The sequence below is a fragment of the Cyprinodon tularosa genome, unplaced genomic scaffold (genome assembly GCF_016077235.1).
Source record: "Cyprinodon tularosa strain WSP-4 unplaced genomic scaffold, ASM1607723v1 ctg500, whole genome shotgun sequence".
Classification (NCBI taxonomy): domain Eukaryota; kingdom Metazoa; phylum Chordata; class Actinopteri; order Cyprinodontiformes; family Cyprinodontidae; genus Cyprinodon; species Cyprinodon tularosa.
In genome coordinates this window covers 54,092-69,851 of record NW_024039231.1, presented here as the reverse complement: position 1 = coordinate 69,851, position 15,760 = coordinate 54,092, and the positions used below count along the sequence as shown (strand labels likewise).

The 15,760-nt window shown below is 38.5% G+C and overlaps 1 protein-coding gene across 1 annotated transcript in view; it reads left to right on the top strand.

The window, feature by feature from the left end:
- Positions 1-13,087, top strand: part of efhd1 (EF-hand domain family, member D1) — a 32,264-nt gene extending 19,177 nt beyond the window's left edge. The window contains exon 4 of the mRNA XM_038302999.1: positions 11,182-13,087. Coding sequence (XP_038158927.1) covers positions 11,182-11,316 — 135 coding nt within the window. The 3' untranslated portion in view covers positions 11,317-13,087. The remainder of the gene's footprint in view (positions 1-11,181) is intronic.
- The last annotated feature ends 2,673 nt before the right edge of the window (positions 13,088-15,760 follow it).

The window sequence follows — 15,760 nt, the reverse complement described above, 5'->3', positions numbered from 1 at the left end:
CTGACCTCTGGCATCAACAAGGCATTTCCGCCCACAGAACTGCCGCTCACTGGATGTTTTTTCTTTTTCGGACCATTCTCTGTAAACCCTAGAGATGGTTGTGCGTGAAAATCCCAGTAGATCAGCAGTTTCTGAAATACTCAGACCAGCCCTTCTGGCACCAACAATCATGCCACGTTCAAAGTGACTCAAATCACCTTTCTTCCCCATACTGATGCTCGCTTTGAACTGCAGGAGATTGTCTTGACCATGTCTACATGCCTAAATGCACTGAGTTGCCGCCATGTGATTGGCTGTTTAGAAATTAAGTGTTAACGAGCAGTTGGACAGGTGTACCTAATAAAGTGGCCGGTGAGTGTATATCAACAGACAGAGACAATTTGGAGGGACATATTAATGTTATCCACGATGCCAGAGCCGGTCGGATCCAAATGTTTTTATATATTGAAGAGTTTCTACGAATTGGTTATTATGGACTAGTGTTAAAGACGGCCATGATTTAAAAGATGTGCACTTTTAGGGATATATCTGTGAGCTACGGTTTCAGATAGTCATTGAAGCTCACCTTTCTCACCACGGTTTTTTGAAAATTGCCGAGGGTCGTCAGAGGAAAAAGTGTCTACGAAGCGTATGAGCAGACAAAAAAGGGCCTCAGAAGAGGCAGATATAGCCCAGAATGCTTTGCGCGGAGAGCTCTCTGCGCAAAGCATTCTTTTCTTTGAAAAGCATAGTAAAAATAATAATAATATTTTTTAAAGCAGTTAATGATTCCAACAAGCAAACTCATATTATAATTACCTTAAATATATTCTGATGGTTCTAAGAATTTAAAAGGGTGTGTGGGAATAGGAATATATGTACCAGAGTTCAAAATAAACATTTCTAAAAGAATTTCAGATTAACTATCTGTTTTCAAAGCAGAGATGGTGGCAGTTATACTGAATTTCCAATGGGTGGAGGAGTTCAGAGCAGACAGGGTATGGTGGTATGCACGGATTCCAACGCAGTTTTAGAAAGTATTCAGGGAGAAGGAAATAATAGGAAAGATTTAGTATTAGAAATTCAGCACAGTTTATTTAGATTATACAGGAGTGGCATTGATATTTGGTTTTGTTGGGTTCCAGCACATGAAGGGGTAAAAGGAAATGGAATAGGCAGACAAATTGGCAAAAAGGGCTTTAGAGGAGGCAATAACAATTACAATTCCTTTAGGGAAAGGGGAAGGGAAATCATTTATTAAGAGGAAAGAAATTGAAAAATGGCAAAAAAGGTGGAATGAAGATAAAAAAGGAAGAAGGTTATATAAAGTACAAAAGTCAGTATTAAATAGAAATATTAATGAGAGAAACCAAAGGGAAGAAATAATAATGATCAGATTAAGAGTAGGTCATACTTATTTAAATGACAATTTATACTTAATAGGGAGGAAAAATAATGATACATGTGAAGGATGTGGAGAGAGAAAAACACCTATTGATGAGAAAGAGTTGAAAGGACAGGCAAAGAATGGAGTCTTAAAGGATTATTGGGAAATAAAGGAAATATAAAAGATATTTATAGATTAAGGAAAGCATTATTTATTTATCTTCAGAATACAAAATAAAAAAATAGAATTTAATAGATGTAAAACAATGTTGCTACACACTCATGAACAGTAGGTGGCGGTATGCCCGCCCCTTCCCTAGAGCCCGGTGGGATCGAAAACATTTTGAATGGAAATCAATGGGGAGAAATTAATAAACTTCTGGTCCCAGTCGCTCTCTGTCACTGATTCCAGATATGCTGGTTGTGTATTTAAATTGTTTTTTTTTTTTTTAGTTCCTCTTTGGTCAAAATCTGGTCAAAACCCATCAATGAGATCGCACCAAACAGGAAGTTAAATGCACAAAGGATCCGGTAGATTTCCAAATAAAACACGTCCGATCTTAACCCATGATCCTTTTTTTAACAAGTTTAATTAGTTTCTCCCGTATGCCACGACGTAATGCATTGATCTGAAAATCAACCTCAGACGCAACGCACGCAGTGGCGAGGGTTTGATCCGTCAGATGGAGTTAAATCACAAAGAATTCAATGTTGAATCGGGGCGGCAGCTAAATGCTAGGCGATAGGTAGCAGCCAAAACGTTGCAATTTCACATAATCCTGACGAGATCCGAAAAACGTAGCAAAAACTAGCAAGCGGGTGATTATGTATGTTCACTAAGTAAATATTATGTAAATAAACCCTACACTTCTCGCTATAAATGTAATCAAAACCCATTTAAATGCAGAAACTGATTGAAATTATTGATTTCCCACTAAAAGTTAGAGAAATCTCAGCCATGTTTATACCAAAATGTTAAAGTTTCACATTATCCTGAAAAATCTTTGCAAGAAACGAACAAGCAAGTGAATATGTACATTCCCTGAGTAAATATTCTGGCAACAAACTATACATTTCTCACTAGAAATGTAATCAAAACTCATTTTAATGCAAAAACAAACTCAAGTCATTAATTTTTCCACAAAAAAATGAGCGAATGTCGGCCATATATATATTTTTTTTCTTCTCCCAGCTGGAATCTTGAAAGTCACGTGACTAGGACGTAAAACAATAGAAAGCGTATAGGCAGAAGAAATGTAACGGTACCACAAAAAAATGGCCATTAATGTACCTCCACTACGTTTTGCAGTGTGGACCAACGTAGTGGGGGTACATTTTCCCATGAGACTGGGTTGGAGTGTGCACAAGGAGAAATGGGATTGTGCACGCTCTCGCACAAGTTTAATAAGCGTTCCCTCTCAGGAGCGGGACCAGGGTTGTGCATGTGCATTTTTTTTTTTAAGTGGAGAGGGCGAGTCTTTTCAAATTTTTTTGAAAATACTCCACTATACCTTTAATAAACTGCACATGCACAAACCTGTACCAACTCCCATAATGGGACACCTATTAATCGTGTGCGGGAACACGGAGGAGCCCAGTTCTCCTGGCGCACGCACTGTTTAAAAGTTACTGTATGCATCACTCATAAAAGCTTCCATTGCAAAAGAAGATTTTGCAAATTTTCCACTATGTCAGACTCCTCATCAGCAAGTGGAAATGGGGACGAACACATAGGATGGGCTTACATGAACATCTCACTAGAATGATTGACTGTTAGGAGGACCACTTATTTTAAAGCTTCATCCGGAAAAAGAAAATCTTCCACTTTCACTCCAGTTTCCCTTCAGTTTCATTTTAATTTTTGCGGGTGGTTATCATTAGAGAGGAACTGAGGAAAGCTGAGCTGCTGCCACATGGGAATCTAGACATTCAAAAGGTAAAAACATCAGATATTGGTCAGTGTTTTAATACAATATTTCTGCCAGTCCTACATGTTCGGTGTCAAAGCATAAGAAATGGCGTACGGAGAGCTGAGCCGAGATGAAAGCTCTGTTTTTTATCGAATGGAAAAATAGTGTAGAGTGTTTGATTTGATTTTGATATCATTCTAACCGATCCATGAAATGTGCTGCCGATATTTTTGGTCCAATTATTGCAGCCAATATTTCTTTTCCTTTCTCCATGGTGAAAATAAAAAAAATGGGAAAAAATGCTACCAAACTCTCAGTTTAAACAAAAAAAAAAGAATAATTAACAAGTAAACATGGATGGTAAATTAAGGAAGCAGCAGTGCATGTCCTTCAAGTGATCTCAAAGGATGGCTGAGAAAAAAAAAGTTAAAATCCATTCAATATATCACCTAGCTGATGTTTTGGTCTTTCTATAAAAATGATCAGGTAATCCTGACAGTAAAAAATCATTTATGTCAAGAACCGATTGCACCAAGTCAGGAAATGTGCAGCTGTAGCTCAGGATAAGCAAGCACAGGGGGACAGTGGAGAGAAAACACTCATCTAAAACCAGAACTTCAAATGTTACTTCAGAGAAAGAGGCAAACTGATACAGAAAGAGATTAGTATTAATAAATTATATTCCTAAAGATCTCTTATTTTAAAAATCACTAAGTGCTAAAGGATAAAACATGAAAACTGTTGAAAATAAAAATACAATAAACAAAAAATATCTGGTCAATAAAAGTAAACCAATACATCGGCTAGGCGATTATTTTTTGGCCAGTATTAGATATTTCTTTTTTTTTCTTGTGACAACATAGATCTAATCGTCAGTGTGCCGACTTACTGGTGCATTCAACAGCCGTGCCTTGAGATCACATCCATTAGAGATCCATTATTAATGTTTTCTTTGACTGGTTGATAAATGCTTCTTATCAATTCAGACTTGTGTAGCCAGGGGCGGATTTAGGAAATTTGGGGCCCTAGGCAAAGACAGGCAGGGGGCCCTCTGAAGACAACACATAAAACAGACACATTCTACAGATAGAGAAATGTTAATAGAATAGACATCCATTATCTGTTCTAGGTTGTGTCCCTCTCTTCTTGTCCCTTTTCTTCTTGTTTTCCTCTCTATGTTTTGTACTCAGCTGACTTTTCATGCTGTCTCTAAAGGAATAAAAGATTTTTTCCAAGCACTAAGCTCACTTAGCTGATTGCTCCTTCCTGCGTTTCCAAAAAGGCCAAAGTAAATAACCCAGTCCTTCTTTTCACTGTAGACAAGCCATGATCTGCTTATCTGTTCTCCATTTTTCATTTGGATGAAATAATAGCTGCATGAATCATGACAGCAGACAAGATAGAGGAGAGCAGGAGGCGGGGTTACCAATCTACTCGCTCTGGAGAGCAGAGTTCGCTGCTTTTAGATGTTGTCTCCAAAGTCTCCAGTCTCCAGTCTCTAGATTTGGCGCTAGGCGCTTTTTAGAAATCAAAGTGCTAGAGGGGTCTAAAAAGTCGCTAAATATAGCGACTAAACCACCAAGTTGGCAACACTGCTCTTTGCGTCGTTTGTTTGGTTTGCTGCTGTCTGTTTGGACCTTTCTGAACATGTGCAGCAAATGGACTGATCCACCCCCACACTTGATATTATCAGTGTTCTGATGGCATTTTAGCCAAAGGATTCTTATTGAAAACATAATTAATGTGCACAAGTAAGGAATAGTTGTAATACATATAAACAGAGTTTAATTGGGGCCCCTAGGAACTTGGGGCCCTAGGCAACAGCCTAGTATTGCCTAATGGTAACCCCAATACCCCCGCCCCCCCTTGTGTAGCATTTGTGATCATTGCCATTTTTATGCTGTAAGTGGAGAAAGAACATTTGCCCAGAAACTATTTTTACTTGCCCAGTATAATGTTTGATAAATATAGTTCCTAATATTCATTTTTGTATATATATCAATGAAACATGTTTGTTTTTTAAATGTTTTTTTGTAATTCAGTATTTTTTAAGTTTCCAGGTTCCTGGTGTGTATCTGCATGCGTCAGATAATGAACTCAAGCCTACATTACCGTGTTAACATGCTTTTCAATCCTTCCTGCTCATTCTTTTCAAACTAAACTTTGCTTTACACTGTTGTGTGCTTAAAAAAAATATAAATTGTAATGTTAAAAATCCCCCAAAAAACTTGACAGGTTAAAAACTTTAGATAAATCACAAGACAGAAGTCAATGTCACAAATGAATAACTTTTATTTCAGAGTCACGGTATGTTTATACAAGATAATACTATTAATATAATGTGACTTTTCTAGAGAATCATTATACATAGTTATTTTATTCAGGGTTTCCACAGTCTGACATCATTTCAGAATTCCCTGATTTTTAACTGACTCAGGATTAGTTTTCCCTGACAAAATAAATGCAGCAACAAGACAATAATAACAACATAACAGGTCACCAATCTAACATGTTTAGCTCTATAACATTTAAATGCACCTCTGCAATGTCTAAGAGAAAAAATTTAAAGAAAATTTTTTAATGTATGACCTGCATCACTGTGCAGAAGACTGCCATATGATAGCCATATTTACACTGTGCGCATGGCGTACAATTATGCCAATTTTCCTAATCCCTGACCGATAATTTTTAATCTAGGGTTATCTGGGTGGTGGGTGTGTCTGATTCGTGCTAATTTCCGGACAAAAATCTCGGCATCTGGCGGAAAATCTTGCAGCTTTTTCAAATCACGCGAGAATGTGTACAAAACAACAAAAATGGCGCCGGCAAGGCATGTGGGTCCTTTTTTAAGCGAATGTCGGTGATTTAAAAGTAATTTTGAGTGACAAATAATTTTTTTTTTGATCATTGCACTTGCCCGGCGGGCAAATGCAATGAAATTTGTAGTCTCCTGACAATAAAAACGACTTGCCCTGGGCGATTGGGCAATGGTTAACATCGAGACCTGGGGCCTGTTTCAGAAAGGAGGTTAAGTGAAAACTCTTGAGTTTGTTAACCCTGAAATGAGAGAAACTCTGGGTTTTGTGCTTCAGAAAGGGAGGTAAGTTAAACCTGAGAAAGCAGAGTAAGTCAAGCCCGTTTCTGAAAGAGAGGTAACTTATACTCGGAGTCAGTTTCAATTCAATTCAATTCAGTTTATTTATATAGCGCCAAATTCACAACACATGTCATCTCAAGGCACTTTACAGTTCAACCAGATCATACAGTCAAATTGATACAAAGTTTTCTATCTAACGAAAACCAGTTGATTGCATTGACTCATTGACTCAAATACAATCCCCCACACTAAGCATGCTTGTAGCGACAGTGGAGAGGAAAAACTCCCTTTTAACAGGAAGAAACCTCCAGCAGAACCAGGCTCAGTGTGAGCGGCCATCTGCCGAGGCCGACTGGGGTTCAAGGAGACAGAAGCAGAGATACAAAAAGCAGCTGTAAAAGGCGGCCCCGTCCAGGAAACACACAGCCAGGCAGACGAGCTCCAAGGCAGCTCCCATGCCAGAGGACGAAGAGAGCACATCCACTCAGTCACGGTCAGAGAAACAGGACCACACTGGAAAACAGGCCGATCTCCAACATCTATTAACAAGGGTGTTGATAGAAGCAGCACAGCTGATGTTTTTTTCCAGGATGACGTCACAGCCAAACAGGAACAGACGAGGCAAAGCTACTCTGAGGAAAAGCAGAGAGAGCAGAAGGTTAGAGATTGAACTAACAGATTCTGCAGAATAGGAGAACAGAGAGAGAATGAAGCAGAATGATGAAATGGGGGTCCCTATGTCCTCCAAAAGTCTAAGCCTATAGCAGCATAACTATAGAGATAGCTCAGGATAACCTGAGCCACCCTAACTATAAGCTTTATCAAAAATGAAAGTTTTAAGCCTAGCCTTAAAAGTAGACAGGGTGTCTGCCTCACGGACTAAAACTGGTAGTTGGTTCCACAGGAGAGGAGCCTGATAACTAAAAGATCTGCCTCCCATTCTACTTTTAGAAATTCTAGGAACCACTAGTAAACCTGCAGATTGAGAGCGAAGTGCTCTGTTAGGAACATAAGGAACAATCAGATCTCTGATATAAGATGGAGCTTGGCCATTTAAGGCTTTATATGTGAGAAGGAGGATTTTAAATTCTATTCTTGATTTAACAGGAAGCCAATGAAGAGAAGCCAGGATAGGAGAGATATGATCTCTCTTTTTCATTTTCATTAGAACTCTGGCTGCAGCATTTTGGATCAGCTGAAGGCTTTTACCTACAGTTTGTGGACTTCCTGATAGTAAAGAATTACAATAGTCCAGCCTTGAAGTAACAAATGCATGGACTAGTTTCTCAGCATCACCCCTGGACAGGATATTTCTAATTTTTGCAATGTTCCTCAGATGAAAGAAGGAAATTCTAGAAACCTCTTTGATATGGGATTTAAATGACAGGTCCTGATCAAAAATAACACCAAGATGTTTTACTTTATTATCTGAAATCAGTTTAATCCCATCCAAATGAAGTGACTGGCTAATCAGTTTCTTTTTCAGAGACTCTGGTCCAAAGACTATAACTTCTGTTTTGTCTGCATTCAGAAGCAGAAAATTAAGAGTCATCCAGGTTTTTATGTCTTCAAGACATGCCTGTAATCTATGTAATGGGTTAGCTTCATCTGGATTTATAGACAGATATAGCTGGGTATCATCAGCATAACAGTGGAAATTAATCCCATGCTGTCTAATAATTCTACCAATTGGGAGCATGTATAAAGTAAAGAGAATTGGTCCTAGCACTGATCCCTGTGGTACTCCACAGGTAACCTTTGAGCGTGTTGAAGATCTATCATTAACATGAACAAACTGAATTCGATCAGATAGATAAGATTTAAACCAGTCTAGTGCTGTTCCTTTAATTCCAACAAAATATTCAAGTCTTTCTAAAAGAATATTATGGTCAACTGTATCAAATGCAGCACTAAGATCCAACAGGACGAGCACAGATACAAGTCCATTATCTGAGGCCATGAGAATATCATTAGTGACTTTCACCAGAGCTGTTTCAGTGCTATGATGAGCTCTAAAGCCAGACTGAAACTCTTCAAAAAGTTCATTATGGTGGAAGTGATCGCAAACTTGTTTGGCAACTACTTTCTCAAGAATTTTGGATAAGAAAGGAAGATTGGATATAGGTCTATAATTGACCAAGTCATCTGGGTCAAGAGACGGTTTCTTAAGCAGAGGTTTAATTACAGCAATCTTAAAAGCTTTAGGTACATATCCCTGTAACAGAGATAGATTAATCACATCTAAAATGGAGGAGGAGATCAAAGGGAATACCTCCTTAAATAACCTGGTTGGAACTGGATCTAACATACAAGTTGAAGGCTTAGATGAAGACAATAATTTTGCTAATTCAGAGAGTTCAACTGGATCAAAGCAGTCTAAACCCGGTTCAGATTCCATGACTACCTCAGGTACAATCGCGGATAGAGGAGTGCTTATGATCTTATTTTTAATAAGATCAATCTTATTTATAAAGAATCCCATAAAATCATTGCTGCTAAGAGCAGGTGGAATGGACGGTTCAACAGAGCTATGGCTCTGGGTGAGTTTGGCAACTGTATTAAAAAGAAATCTAGGATTATTCTTATTCTCCTCTATTAATGAGGAGAAGTATGCTGCTCTTGCTTTACAAAGGGTCCTCTTATACAGCAGTAAACCATTTTTCCAGACTAGGAAGGACTCTCGCAGGCCTGTGGAGCGATATTTTCTCTCCAGTTTCCTAGCATTTTGCTTCAAAGTACGCAGCTCTGCATTAAACCAAGGAGCAAGCTTTCTATTTTTAACGGTTTTCATTTTCAAAGGAGCTGCGTTGTCTAAGGCAATACGCAGAGAACTAGCAACCCCCTCAACAAAATCATCAACCTGTGAAGGGGAATAAGCTAAGCTTTTGCACTCTGCAGCACTGCTCAGTGACACAGAGCAGAGAGAAAGTGAAGCAGATTCTTTAAAATTTATAACTGCACTATCTGATAAAGATCTACTAAAATTGAACCTTCTTTTGGGGGAGGAGAACTCTGTTAAAGTAATCCTGAAGGTTATTAGAAAGTGGTCAGAGAGGACAGGGTTGTGAGGAAATACTGTTATTTCTTCACATTCTATGCCGTATGTCAGCACAAGATCCAAAGTATGAAGATGAGAATGCGTGGGACTATTCACATTTTGAACAAAGCCAATAGTGTCTAAGATAGCATTAAAGGCTGCTCTTAAGCTATCGCCTTCAATGTCAGCATGGATGTTAAAATCTCCCACTATGATGACCCTGTCAGTATTTAATACCAAATCAGAAAGGAACTCTGATTACCATGTAATCAAGTTACCATGGCAATTTACTCTGTGAACCTAACCTGGTCGGGAGCAGGTTTTCTTCAGAAAATCCAGAGTTTATTTTGGTCTCCTCCCCTTTTTTAAAGAGGAAGTGGTGTTTAAACACCTCATTGATTCTTTGGGGACATACAGTATTCATTGCACACATTTCAGTCACGTAGAGCGCATCAAAGGGAATGAAATGGCATGTCCTTTAATGGATGATCCTGTTTGTAAAGCCAGGTAGCTACTCTACTCCCATGATGTGCTCAAGGCTTACCTGCTTGAATTGTGTTTTTATATTTCATTTTCAGCTGCTGCCATGTTCTTTTGATGCCTGCAGGATTGCACCTATCCATGAAAACTAAATTAGGTTTAATAAAATACTGTTCTTCCAGTTTCACCTCTGATATTATAACAGTTGGGTAAGTTGCTCTAAAATAGTTCTTAATTACTAACTACAAATTTTATCTTCAACAAGTCTAATTAGATTAATGTAATAATTACTGTCTCTAGAAAGTATTGGTCTACTTACTAATTTGTTTTACTTACTTATTAATTACTTTCTAAATCCCAAATCAACCTCAACCACTTGAACAATACAAGGAGAGACAAGAAACTGCACTTCTAATGCTTTCAAATAAACAATATTTAATTGCATGAATTAATCTTAAATTGACCAAAGTGTGTAACTAGAGGGAGAAAGTTCAAATCAAAATATACCTTTTAAAATTTGATATTAAATCCACTATTGTTTTATAGTCTTTAATTTAATTACAGTATTTATATGACTTAAGTAACTTAATTCATTACACCCAACACTGTATAAAAGTAATTAAAATGTAAACTTACGCATTGACTCGAGCAGCTATTTTCACCCAAGCTAACTCTCTCTCCTTCGCAGCTGCAGCCGTGTTGCTTTATTTTTTAAAATACATGTTCAAATTCTGCATATGCTTGCATAAGCACATCCAGTTCTGCTGGTGAGAAATATGCACACCTTTTTTTGTCTGACGCTGTTGCCATGGTGACTCGTAATATCTGTGCTCCATTGATAATGGCTTTTTATAGTTGTGGTGCACGCGCTCAACTCAGAGTCAGTCAATTTAGAGTTGATTGAACTAACTCATTTCAGCTGTTCTGAAACCCAAAACTCAGAGTTTCCAATCTCAGGATAAGTCAACTCAGAGTTCAAGTTTTAACTCAGAGTTGGTTGAACTTCCTTATTGAAACAGGCCCCTGCTATATTAGCATAAAGAATCTGCATCAAATAATTTGAAGTGAAATCTGTCAGGCTGATGTCAGATAATCTGCATCAGCCTTAAAAGAACAGTTTCGGTCGATCTCTGGTGGCAAATTCTCTGAAGGAGGGAGGAGAGTCTTTGGGGCTTTTTAAAGTATCTGAGGAGCTCTCGTGTGAAGGGAATAGAAATAGTTATTGTTAAACTGTTGTATAGATTTCGGGTGAGGTGCAGTAACGCCGTCTTTGTCCTTCTGTCTGTTCTCAGGTCCAGGCTTTGTCTCAGAGCAGCAAGTTTGAGGCAGAGATTCGAGAAGAGAAAGAAGAACGCAAGAAGCAGGAGGTGGAGAAGAAAGAGCGTCAAGCTGCCTTCAAGCAGCTGCAGTCTGCCTTCTACTCGTGATCTTCACATCAGCAAATCTACGTTAACGAGATCGAAACCTAGCTTCCCACTCCACTCACACTGAAAGAAGCTACATAACTCAGAACGAGAAGGTTGAAAATGAAACCGAGAAATAATTCTAGTAATTACAGTCTAAAATACTTGAAACTAAACTTCCTAACAATCACTGGTCACTTTTCCAGATTTACTTCAGCTTTTCAACAAAACTCTAACAATCAAAAACCCAGCTTCAGATGTGTGAGACGCTTTATCTCGTTAAGTTTCAGTTTCTCCTAAAGCTGTGTTCTTGCAAATTAGTTTGGAAGGTTTCTCCCTGGTGGAAGTGGGTTTCCTTCATTCTGTCTACACTGTGTTTTCTTCTGCCACTTGTGAAATATTTTAACATTCCAGTTATTTTTTAGGATTAACGTGAACTAATGTTTGTTTCACCTACATGTGTTTGTAACTGCAGTGATTTCCCTGCCTGAACGTTTACCACAGAGAATCAGAAGTATCAGTGTTTGAAATAAGATATCAAAGCACTAAGTTCACATTTTAAATCATTTGAAGTGCTCCAGTATTTTTCAGGGAGAAATAATAAAATGTGTTTTGCAGTAATTTAATGATAGAAATCCCGTATCCCAGCCGTCTCGTTTAAACATGTCTGTTCAGCACTGACACTGTCATCCATGTTGCATCTCAGCTGCTTTAACTTCAACCATCCTGTTGCTGAAGAGTTCAGCAGATGATTGAACCTCTCATTTTATAGCACAGAAACTTCTAGATCAGAGCACAAAGCTAATCATTCTGGCTCTATGGTGAACAGAAAGGCTTGTGGTCCCTATTTTCTTGGTGGATTCACTGAACAAACAGAGCGATGTGAACAGTGGACTATATTTTTTAAAACCATTTTTCCAATACACAGGCAACCCGTATTAAGGTGGAACCCACCATCCCCCGTTAACCCATCAACCTCTCTGAAGGGGACAAAGCAGCTGTGAGTTTTAGCCTTCCTCTTGTTAGCAACAGGCCAAATATTCATAGGCATGAATTTCATGGAATCAGTAACACTGGTCAACTTTTAAGGAAAACACCCTGGAAGCGTAGATTGAGGGACCCGGGCTACTGTAACAGCAGACCAGATGATCCCTCACTTCATTTGGAAACAGATGCTGGGATTTATCCACATCCTCAGCTCAGATTTGGTGTAAAACACGACTCACCCACTTTAGATGTGAGTTGATGCGCAGCTAATTAATGTACGTCAGCAATGAGAAGCCAGATGTCTGCATGTCCTGCTTTAACTAATGGGAATTGATCTTTGGCCTTTTTCAGCCGATAGCAGAGTTCCCTTTAGTGTTGTTTAGCGAAGACAGGAAGCATGCCCTTCCTTTGGAGAATGCAGCTGTTATTGCACCTGTGTCTCTGTTGCCATGTGTCGCAATCTGCTGAAACATAAGGTCCATTTCAGTTCCACAGATCAGAGTCCAAAGGCTGTGGTGCATCTGTAGCAGCATGATAGGGTTACAAACAGATGGCTGTTCTTTGGTTAACCATACAATGTTTAATGTGACTTTTCCAGTATTCATTGTGTTAATGGACAATGTGATTTTTTTTTTTTTTTTAAGGTTAAAATTGTCTTTGATTTATCCAAGAGTTATATGATGCCAAATGAAAAATGGTGAGTAAAATATATTTTTTGGCAGTTGTAAAGAATATGTTCTACCCTGTGTGGAATGAACCCTTCTAACTTTAATAAAGCTATAATAAATATGAGACTTGGCCTCATTAATAACCATGTCTGTGTGATCTGTGTTACTGAACATCGTAGAGAGAAGCACCCCTTCCAGACCCGGACTGTCCTGTAAATCCAGTTATTCCCTCAGAATGAACCAAAATCTGCTTTTCTCTACAGTGACAATGATGCCTTTGCTATCCTCACTGTTCTGTTCTTCAATCAAAGGTTATATCCTCCTGAGACCCTGAAGCTTGCCGTTCAAATTCACTAAAATGTAATTTAATGTTTAATAGATATAAATGTATTTTCTGAATGCTCAAGCTACATCAGTATTTTAAAAAAATCAAGATTATATGACAGTCAAACTTCTGTCAATTCAGTTTATTTCTATAGCTCAAATTCAAAATGTGTCATCTTAAAGCACTTTAAAGAGATATGCTCCTGGATGAGCTTGCGGCAACAACCTTCGCTTGCATTTTGTTTTCTATATAAGGAAAACCAGCTGATTACATTGACTCCTCAGCAATCCCTCACACTAAGCATGCCTGTAGCGACGGTGGAGAGGAAAAACTCCCTTGTAACAGGCAGAAACCTCCAGCAGAACCACGTTCGGTGTGAGCGGGCATGTGCGAGGATGGCTTGGGATCGAGGTGACAGAAGGAATCATACAGAAGTAAGCAGAGATACAAAAGGCAACGGTCAACCAGCTGCAAAGGCGGCTCCATCCAGGAAACACACAGCCAGGCAGACGAGCTCCAAGCCAGCTCCCATGTCAGAGGATGAAGAGAGCACATCCAGTTGGTCACAGTCAGAGAAACAGGCCGATCTCAAATATCTAGAAACAAAGGTGTTGATGGCAGCAGCACAGATGTAATTTCTCTCCAGGATGGAGTCACAGCCAAACAGGAACAGACCAGATGAAGCTACTTTGAGAAAAAGCAGAGATAGCAGAATGTTAGAGATTGAGCTAACAGATTCTGCAGAGTGGGAGAATAGAGATAGAATGATGAAATGGGGGTCCCTATGTCCTCCAGCAGTCTAAGCCTATAGCAGCAGAACTATAGAGATAGCTCAGGATAACCTGAGCCACTCTAACTAGAAGCTTTATCAAAAAGGAAAGTTTTAAGCCTAGCCTTAAAAGTAGACAGGGTGTCTGCCTCACGGACTAAAACTGGTAGTTGGTTCCACAGGAGAGGAGCCTGATAACTAAAAGATCTGCCTCCCATTCTACTTTTAGAAATTCTAGGAACCACTAGTAAACCTGCAGATTGAGAGCGAAGTGCTCTGTTAGGAACATAAGGAACAATCAGATCTCTGATATAAGATGGAGCTTGGCCATTTAAGGCTTTATATGTGAGAAGGAGGATTTTAAATTCGATTCTGGATTTAACAGGAAGCCAATGAAGAGAAGCCAGGATAGGAGAGATATGATCTCTCTCTCTTTTTTTTTTTTGGACTTCCTGATAGTAAAGAATTACAATAGTCCAGCCTTAGAGTAACAAATGCATGGACTAGTTTCTCAGCATCACCCCTGGACAGGAGATTTCTAATTTTTGCAATGTTCCTCAGATGACAGAAGGAAATTCTACAAACCTCTTTGTTATGGGATTTAAATGACAGGTCCTGATCAAAAACAACACCAAGATTTTTTACTTTATTATCTGTAATCCTATCCAAATGAAGTGACTGACTAATCAGCTTATTTTTCAAAGACTGGTCCAAAGACTATAACTTCTGTTTTGTCTGCATTCAGAAGCAGAAAGTTAAGAGTCATTCAGGTTTTTATGTCTTCAGACATTCCTATAATCTATGTAATGGGTTAGCTTCATCTTGATTTATAGACAGATATAGTTGGGTATCATCAGCATAACAGTAGAAATTAATCCCATGCTGTCTAATAACTCTACCAATTGGGAGCATATATATATATAGTAAAGAGAATTGGTCCTAGCACTGATCCCTGTCGCACTCCACAGGTAACCTTTGAGCATGTTGAAGATCTGTCATTAACATGAACAAACTGAAATCGATCAGATAGATAAGATTTAAACCAGTCTAGTGCTGTTCCTTTAATTCATACAAAATATTCAAGTCTTTCTAAAAGAATATTATGGTCAACTGTATCAAATGCAGCACTAAGATCCAACAGGACAAGCACAGATACAAGTCCATTATCTGAGGCCATGAGAATATCATTAGTGACTTTCACCAGAGCTGTTTCAGTGCTATGATGAGCTCTAAAGCCAGACTGAAACTCTTCAAACAGTTCATTATGGTGTAAGTGATTGCAAACTTGTTTGGCAACTACTTTCTCAAGAATTTTAGATAAGAAAGGAAGATTGGATATAGGTCTATAATTGACCAAGTCATCTGTGTCAAGAGATGGTTTCTTAAGTAAGGGTTTAATTACAGCAACCTTAATTAACCTGGTTAGAATTGGATCTAACATACAAATTGAAGGCTTAGATGAAGAGAATAGTTCTTCTAACTCTGAAAGTTCAACTGGATCAAAGCTGTCTAAACCAGGTTCAGATTCTATGGCTACCTCAGGTGCTGCCTCACCTTCCAGAGTTAAACCATTCATATTTAGAGGAGTGCTAATGATCTTACTTTAAATAAAATTAATCTTATTTATAAAGAATGCCATAAAATCATTACTGCTTAGAGCAAGTGGAATTAATGACGACATGCAGCTAAACATGTCATCAACTCCTACTGTACATTCTG